At 41.5% G+C, this 8,924-nt stretch overlaps 1 protein-coding gene across 15 annotated transcripts in view; it reads left to right on the top strand.

Moving 5' to 3' along the window:
• The first annotated feature begins 255 nt into the window (after positions 1 to 255).
• Positions 256 to 8,924, top strand: part of XKR6 (XK related 6) — a 95,713-nt gene continuing 87,044 nt past the window's right edge. For 9 of the 15 annotated variants that reach the window (XM_042935009.1, XM_042935012.1, XM_042935014.1 and 6 more), the window contains exons 1-2: positions 379 to 1,208; positions 4,386 to 4,433. In XM_042935009.1, the coding sequence (XP_042790943.1) occupies positions 472 to 1,208; positions 4,386 to 4,433 (785 nt within the window). In that variant the 5' untranslated portion in view covers positions 379 to 471. Of the gene's footprint in view, positions 1,209 to 1,229; positions 1,481 to 4,385; positions 4,434 to 5,073; positions 5,469 to 8,924 lie in introns of those variants that run through there. The other 6 variants (XM_042935007.1, XM_042935008.1, XM_042935020.1 and 3 more) reach the window with 5 other exon arrangements.

Here is an 8,924-nt window from a genome sequence, read left to right as displayed (position 1 = left end):
GGAAAGCTGTGAGCTGCGACGCTGAGGAAGGGGACCCCAAAACGTCTGGCACTGCCCCCTCCAGGGATCACTTTGGACCGCATCACTCGGCCCAGCGGGATTCAGAAACGCCGAGGGGTCAACCTGATGGGTTTCGGGGTCAACGGAAGAGGGGAAGGGGAGCCCTGGCGGGGAGAACCCCCCGGTCCCCCGCCCAGCAGCTGAGGCACAGGAGGGCGGCCATCTTGGCCGGGAGGGTAGGGCTGGGGAGCTGCGGGCGCCGTGCGATTGGGGGGCTCGCCCGGAAGTGACGCCAACTACCCGGAAGCGGAGGGGGTTCCCTGGCCCACTCCCCCCTCGTTCGTTTGCTCCCCCGCTTCCTCCCCGCCCCCCTTCCTCTCCATTCGTTTCCCCCCCTCCCCGTTCCCTGCCTTCTTCCCCCCCCTACCCGTCCCTCCCCCCCCAACCTCCGGAGCTGGGAAGAGAGTCAAGATGGCGGCGAAATCCGATGGCGGTGGCGTGGGGGTGGGCTTCGCCCAGCTGCACAACCTGGACGAGGCGGTGGGCAGCGGCGGCGAGGAGGACGGGGAGCCCGGGGGAGGCGGCTGCGGCGGCGGCGGCGACGGCAGCGAGCCCGGCGAGAGCAGCTCGCTGCACATCTGCCACTGCTGCAACACCTCCTCGTGCTACTGGGGCTGCCGCTCCGCCTGCCTGCGCTCCCTCCTGGGCAAGAAGCCGCGCCGCAGCGCCGCCGCCGCCGCCGCCGACGGGGGGGACCAGCCGCTGCAGCCGCCCGCGGCCGCCGACCACCACCCCCCGACGCCTGCCGCTCGGCCGCAACCGCCGCAGGTGGAGCGGCCGTGGCTCGACTGCCTGTGGATCGTGCTGGCGCTGCTGGTCTTCTTCGGGGACGTGGGCACCGACCTGTGGCTGGCCCTCGACTACTACCGCAAGGGGGACTACGGCTTCTTCGGGCTGACCCTCTTCTTCGTGCTGGTGCCGTCGCTGCTGGTGCAGAGCCTGAGCTTCCGCTGGTTCGTGCAGGACTACACGGGCGGCGGGCTGGGCGCCGTGGAGGGGCTCAGCAGCCGGGGCCCCCCCATGATGGGGGCCGGCTACGGCCGCGGCGGCCCGGGCTCGGCCACGCCGGGGGCGCAGCGCCTGTGCCGCCTCTCCGTGTGGATCTGGCAGTCGGTCATCCACCTGCTGCAGATGGGGCAGGTGTGGAGGTAAGAGCACTGCGGGGGTGGGGGCGGGGGCCCGGGCAGCCGGCCCTGCGGAGGGCCCCGCGGGCGAGGCCAGAGCCCTCCAGAGCGCGTTCTGCCCTCGAGGTGCCTCGCAGTTGGGCCCCTCGGACGGGTCTGCCCCGGGGTCTTGAAGGAGGGGTTTGCCGCTCACTTCCCCTGGCGTCTGAAAAAGACCGTCGTTTGATCTGGATCCCTGGCCACGCCTTTTGGCCCTGGGAGGCCCCAGTCCCGCTGTTTGTCTATCTTCTTCCCGGGTTCGCACTTACCGGAGACCCTGCCTCATCCTTTCCTTCCCTCACATCTCTGTAGACCTCTTATTCCCGTTGTCCCTTTCCCCTGTTTCCCAAGGTAACCAGCCGCTAGCGCTTTTTATCTGCACCCCAGCTCGCCTCCTGTTTGGGGGGGGGGGGACCTTCCTTCTTCCAAGCTGGTTTTGCATTCGGTTTTGTCCCCTGGTGAGACATCTTCCCCTCTTCCCCGTCTTCTCTCCGCAGTGGCCTGTGTGGGGCCCTGTGCAAAAAACCCCTCTCTGCCTCTCCTTTTAGCACACCTTTATTCCATGCGCCCTCCCCCCTGCAATCCTGTCCCCTGCAAATGACTCTAAACCGCTGCCCTCCTTGAAGGAAAAATGACTTTTCTTTCTTTTTTTTTTTCTTTTTCTTTTTCTTTTTTTTTTTTTTTTTTTTTTTTTTTTTTGCTGGATTAGACCCTTTTTTTGGTGACAGGTAAAATTGTGTCGTATATACTGGGTGTAAGCGTTTGTTTTTAACTCTCACCTCCAGAAAGTCAATTAGCCACCTGGACACCTATTCTGGAGGAACATTGTTTTTGATACCTAGGCCAGTGCTTAGGGGATTTATGTTTACACAAGCCCATGCTTGGCCCTGCGGCCCTTTCCTCTTTTGTAAATTTCCCCTGTGCCTGGTGAATACTTCACAAACCCCTTGCAGATGTTCTTTTTGCTACCCACCTTAACTGGCTTAACTAAGGAAATGATCCCTTTAAAATCTTGGTAAATCTTTGCCCTCCAGCTTAAAAGCTTGAGTGTATTCTGGAAACTGTGAGTTTGTAGGTAAACATTTACAAGAGAAACGAATCTTAACTGAAGCTGAATTACACAGAGCTCTTCGGGTACATTGCTTCTGTGAGAAGACATTTTGCCTAGATTGCCCTGAGTCCTGCACCTAGTAGGAGGTTTTAGGTGCTCTGTATTTCAGTTAACTGAGATGTACTTAGGTTAACTGACATAAAGTTCATTGTCTTTTGAATTGTTTGTCCAGATCTCTCTTTATAGTTTCAAATAAAGACGTTTCAGAAAGCATGGGATTGAGTTAAGTCAAATCATGAAAGTGACTGCAAGAACTTTGTCCTGTAGGGTTTATATGCAGATTCAGGATTGGGGACTTGTGAGTGGTTCTTGATTTTTCTGATACTTCTAGGCTTGTTTACTGGTGCTCCTAGATTGAATTTAGCAACCTTTTTTTCCTAGCTGTACTTGTCTGCAAATAATTGGTTTCCTGCTGATAAGTTTATAAGAAAGGGGTAGTGGGATAAAATAGGGGGGAAAATGATGATTAACTTTTAGCAATTTTGAGTGTAGCATGCGGTCAGGTAAAGTTTTGAAATACGTTTTGCATTTGAAATCTAAATCTAAAAACCTACCTGAACACCCAAATCCATATTGAATCGAAGGTAGTACGTTTGATACTGGGAATACTTTTTTTGATTTCTTGCAGGTTGGTAAGATGCAAAAGAATGAAGGGGGAGAGGGACAAGAAGGATGGGGGAGAGAGATTTTGAAATACTAGTAAAGATAAACTGCATATATTTAATAACTAGGTTTCTGAACAAGCCAAAGTTCCCTGTCGCTCCCTGTCTTTAACTCCTAAAGTGTAGACAATCAGTATCTTGGTGTCAGGTTCAAGTTCCTGAGAGAATGTTTCTAATGTAATCCATGCTAGGTATTTATTAGTAGTGAGCTTTTGGGACATGATGGAATTGGAGTTCAGCTTCACAGATTTCTTAGAACAATTTTTCCCCTAATCTTAATTGCATTTGGATAAAGAAGTCCAGATTTTGGAACAAACTAAAAAGTACATTTTAAGTGTAATTTTAGGCTTTTATACTTGTTTAAAATAGGGTAATGTATTTCTTTCCCAGATCTTCCTTGAAGTTCCAAGATGTGCAGTGGTATAGATATTTCAGAAAGATGCCTGTGATTTTACTATGTTTAAATTTTTTTTCAAGATTAGAATATGTGTCTAAATTTTTCATAAAGCTTTCAAAGTATAAAGTACTAAAAGATACGTTAATTCAGCTAAGTTATTTATTTCAACTTAGCTGTACTTCAAAAGAAATAATTGCTGATGAAGGATTTTCTTTCCTTGCTTTAAAATTTTTCAATAAGCTTGTTTTGTTTGAAATGTCCCAGGAACAGAGTCTCCTCTTTACTACCTGCTAGGCACGTGGCTTGTATGCAAATCATTCACATGAAAAGCATTACAAGAAGGTTTTCATCCTTTTTTTGTTTGAATTTCTGGGCAAACAATTACTTATTGTGTGTATAAACACACATCATCTCAGAGTTTACTGCAGATTTTTGGGGTTACAGTTGTTCCCTTAATTATATTTGCTACTTAAATTTTGCTATTTCATGTGGTCATGTGACGAGGGTAAGGCCTAGGAATTATATCACTGATTTGGGCTACATTTCTAAGAAACATGTTGGTAAAGTTGTACATTGTTAAAGCTGATTCCATTAAACCATGAATACCTGTCTCTTCACATGCTTCTTCTTTTTTTTTTTTTTAATGTAAAATCATTTGACTCATGCTTGGACAGATCTCAGTGCTAATTTAAGAGAATTTAGTTTTCCTTGATAGTAGGGTGATACACTTTAACGTGTGATGCCTTTCCTGTCGAGATGCAAAATACTTGATAGCTCTTTCACCAAATGACTTTACAGAATGTGAGAAAATATTTTTGGGTAGGCCAGAATTGGAGCGTGGAAGAATAGTTGTCTGTGGGATCATTTGGTTTCATGAACCTCCTTTTGCAGAGTTTTGGTGTGTGATTAAGGTCTACTTAATGTATGTGTTACTATCACTAATTACTTAACATGTAACTTAACGGTGTAGCTTTATGTGCTCTATTTTTCAGGTGCTTTTCCCAAGGATGGAAGGTATATGAGTCACTCATAACAAGAATGTGAGTCACGCCGGGCTTCAGTTTAGTGAAAGTGTTATTAGAAAGCGCGATCATTTTCTTAGAGGGTTAGACCTTAGGAACGGTTTGATTTAGTTTGTATATTTGCATCGTTGTAAGTTTTTTCCTTCAGTGTATCAGCCTTCCTTTGCTTTTGTGCTACTTTTAGAGGGTGTTTAGTATTTCGGCAGTTCTCTGCAGTCACAAAGCAACAGTTCTTTGACTGAAATTTCATCTAATGTCATGATATCGCAGCCAATCGTTAATCTCCCTATTTGTTTTTATGGGTGTGTTTACACCTTTCTTTTTCACAAAGTCAAAGAAGAATTTATCTAAAATCTTAATAATTTTTGCCATTTTAAAGTGAGTATCAACTGTCTTTTCTCCTGGGAGATGGTGTGGGGTGGAGGGTTGCCTTCAAGGGAGAAAAAAGAAAAAGGTGTTTGACATATCATAATAGCCCCATCCATCTATGAACAGTTAAAAGCTTTGTGTGTTTTGCAGTTTTTCCTGTTTTAAGACTGGCATAATGTAGGGACACAGCTTAATCAGCAGCAAATGTTGCTAGGCTGGTGAAGATGGTTTTTTTCATTACTGCTTCACCCCCCCCCCCCCCCCCCCCCCCCAATATATAGGGATGCTTGGCATTTTAAGGGCCTTTGTTCTTGTTGAATCTTTTAGAACGTTGGTTTCTAACTCTGGCTGAAACTAGAACCTACTACAGCTTTCAAAAAAAAAAAAGAAAGAAAATGTTTAAGGTCCCAGAGTGGGACCCAAGTAATCTTATTTTTAAAAGCTCTACAGGTGATTACATGGGCAGGCAGAGAAACAGTTGAGAAACAGTTTTAGAATTGTTTCAGCTTATTCATTTGGAGATTGTTGTTGGATTTGTGTTTTTAATAAATGATGGAACAATTGGGAATGGAATGATGTGGTACTATGAAGTTCGGTTCCTGGACCCACTGTAACAAAAAGACTTTGCCTTGGAAACAGTATCTAAAAATGTACCTGGAGCTGTTTCTAGTATATGCCCTTAAGGTACTCTTGTTTTTTGGTTTTTTTTTTTGTTTTGTTTTGAGCCCAGTATGGGTCTTCTAAAAGGATTTCTAAGTTGAAAGTACTCTTGAATAAAGGTAGACCACTTCTTTGCTTTTGTGTGATCCAGGTAGTACTTTTATGATTATGTTGCATGTAAAAGGTATATTACTTTTAACTTTGAAATGAATCTCGGGCAGGCTTAAGGTAAACATAACTGGGCTTACAAGTGGTATTGGACTAAGTGATCTATAATGTTCTTCTTGCTCTAAGATTTAGTGATTTAAGAATGGAAATGTTACCTTGCAAATAAGGAAATTTCATTCGTGTGGGGCCAGAGTACCAGTCACTGTCAAATGAAGATTGTATACACGTGTGTGTGTGTGTGTGTGTGTGTGTGTGTGTGTGTGTGTCGGGGCTTTACATATCTGCTTATTACTAGATGGGAATCTAAATATTTTAAAAATACATTATATTTTATCCATAAATTTAATGGAATTCTGTTTCAAAAGAAAGTGGGATTTTTTTTAGGGGAAACGAGAAAAATTGAGAGAAGTAAATGTTTTTGCACAATCAAAAAAAGTCTTGTTGAAAAAATGCTGAGACTTACCAGAAAACGGATGTGCTGTAAAGTGTCAATAATTAGAACAACGTGTGGCTGGCAGAGGAATTAGGCAAATAGGTAGTGAAACAGAATAAGGAGTGAGGTAAAAAGACAGGTTTATGGGAATTTAGCAGATAGTAAAGCATTTCTAATCCATGAAGGGGAAAAGGGTTATTTAACAAATGATATTGGGGCAAATGACTACCCAGTTGGGAAGAATTGATTTCTACCTTACATAAATAAAGATTCTAAAAGAATTAAAGATATAAACATAAAATAGTACATGTAAAAGAAAATATAGAATAATTTTATAATTTTGCAGTGGGCAAGACCCTTTGATACCATAAAGGAAAAAAGAAAGGTATCACAACATTAAGTAGTCTTATCTAGTTATTCCCTTCCCCCTCCCACCACCTGAAAAATCATAGAAATACATAATTAGTGGAAGTTATATATATAGATAAAGAGCTACTTCCTCAAGGAGAATGACTATGAAGAGAGTTTCCCTGAAAATTATTTCTCATTTTTCAAAGAATAGAAACAGTAAAACTTGACATTTATGGTAACTTTTCAAGGGAAGGTGATGAAAAAAATGGCATGGCGTTGAGTAACATTGCAACTAGTGATGAAGGATAGTATTTCCAGAATGATGGAGAAACAAAGCCTTAAACTCTGTTACAGAAATCTAGCGTTCTAGAAATGTAGTAGGCACATGTCAGAAATCACAGGCAGTTCATTTCTGTCTCTTAACAATACACATACTGTTTTGCAGTATGATTTGATTTTGCAAACTTTATCCAAAAGTCACTTAGGCTTATGTAACTGATAAATTCTGGACTATTGCAAAGATTCTGTGGGATTCAAAAATAATCTGTGTCTGACGTATTGCCATTTTCACCCTGGGCTGGTAGCTTTATGGTGTTACTTCTGCAAGGAAGTTTATGGTTAAAACTTTAGTTTATTCCTTCATAATGTTCTGTTTACCTACTTTCTTCTAGTTAGAATTCTGGATTTCTTGTTTCTTTCTGAACGAGTTAAATTTTTTTAAAATGTCATGAACATACAACCTCTTTTAAAAAGTTCAGTGACTTTTTACATTTGCCTGAAGACAATCCACTACTTATTGTCATTGGAGATTTTTTGTTGTTGTTGTTAAGGGACAGAACATACATAGTGTGGTATACAGGGAACACTGTATATTGGAATTAAGAAGTCTGGTTTATCATTCTACAAGTTACAAAAAAATCTCTGGCTTCAATTTTCTCATATTTATCAAATGAGAAGTTAAAGTTAGTGATCCTTAAGGTCTCTTCAGTTTTAAAAAGTTTATTATGCTGATAGGGATTAACACTCTGAAGTTTTAAAGAAGCAGTTTCATGCTTTAGTTTGAGCAGTTTAAATATTTTAAAATGTATAGGTTTCCCAGGAACTGCCTTGAAATTTTACCATGTGTTATTTTGATATACTAAACACATTCTCATTATTTTCAATAACTTTGCTGCCTGTAGAGGCATTTTTATCTCTCTGTAGTTAATGTTAGAATTCATAGCAGATTAGACTTTCTAAGAAATGTGTTAATGCTGGTTTATTAGCTAACTTTGTGAATTTGCAATTTCAGCTAAAATTCACATCTTTTAAAGTTCATTTTTTGTAGTCTTCAGTTATAAATTTTTTTTACTATTAGATTAAGCTTAAAGCAATGTATGTATCCAAGTTCTAGATTTTGGAGGTTTTCCTGGATTGTTTATTAGATTAATTTCTTTATTGGGGAGGAACCTCAAAGTCACCTACTGCAGTTTATTATTTGCTATGTGTTCTCTGACTTTGAAAAGTTAGTGTTTGTAATTATTGTTTTTTTAATGGTGGCTTCTATGTCAGTTGTGAGCTGTTCTGGGAAATAATTCTAAGTGAATTTTGGTTTTGGTATTCTTAGATTATGGTATAGGTACTTTTCTGGTTCTAGTTGTATTTCCTGATTTTGCTTGGAGGACTTAGTGAATATTGTTACAATGACATTGATAACATTTCTACACAAGATTCACCTTTAGATTTTTCTTTTCTGTATATCTGATATGTATATATCTTGGTATATTACATTGTTTTTATCCATTTTAAAACAAATCACTATATCCCTAAGGTATTTTACGTATTGCTAACAAAGTTTCTCATATATCACTTTTACCTTGAAATGCCAGTTTTTAAAATAACTTTTTTTACTGAAGAATAATTGACATACAATATTTCATTAATTTCAGGTATACAACATAGTAATTTAATAGCTCTGCTGTGTATTACGTATCTGTGTCATATGCATTTTATAACTGGAAGATTGTGCCTCTTAATCCTCCTCACCTGTTTCGTCCATCACCACACCCCACTCCTCTCTGGCAACCATCAAGTTTGTTCTCTGTATCTGAGTCTTTTTTCTGTTTTGTTTTTTAAATTCCACATATAAGTGAAATCACTGACTTATTTCACTTAGCATGGTACCTTATAGGTCCATCCATGTTGTCGCAAATGGCAAGATTTCATTTTTTAAGAAAGTTTATTTGAAGTTAGGTTTTATGTGTTTATTAATTTAATCAATCAATCTCTACACCCAGTGTAGGGCTCAAACTCATGACCCTGAGATCAAGAGTCACATGCTCTTCCAACTGAGCCAGCCAGGCACCCCAAGATTTCATTTTTTAAGGCTGGGTAATATACCACATCTTGTTTTTCCATTCGTCTATTGATGGATACTTAGGTTGCTTCCATATCTTGGCTATTGTAAACATTGCTATAATGAACGTAGGGGTACACATGTCTTTTCAAAGTGGTTTTTGTTTTCTTTGAATACATACCTGGAACTGGAA

Source organism: Panthera leo, chromosome B1, assembly GCF_018350215.1.
Source record: "Panthera leo isolate Ple1 chromosome B1, P.leo_Ple1_pat1.1, whole genome shotgun sequence".
In the NCBI taxonomy this organism is placed as follows: Eukaryota; Metazoa; Chordata; class Mammalia; order Carnivora; family Felidae; genus Panthera; species Panthera leo.
Note: the sequence above shows the minus strand (reverse complement) of the source record. Positions and strands in the feature narration are given on the sequence as shown.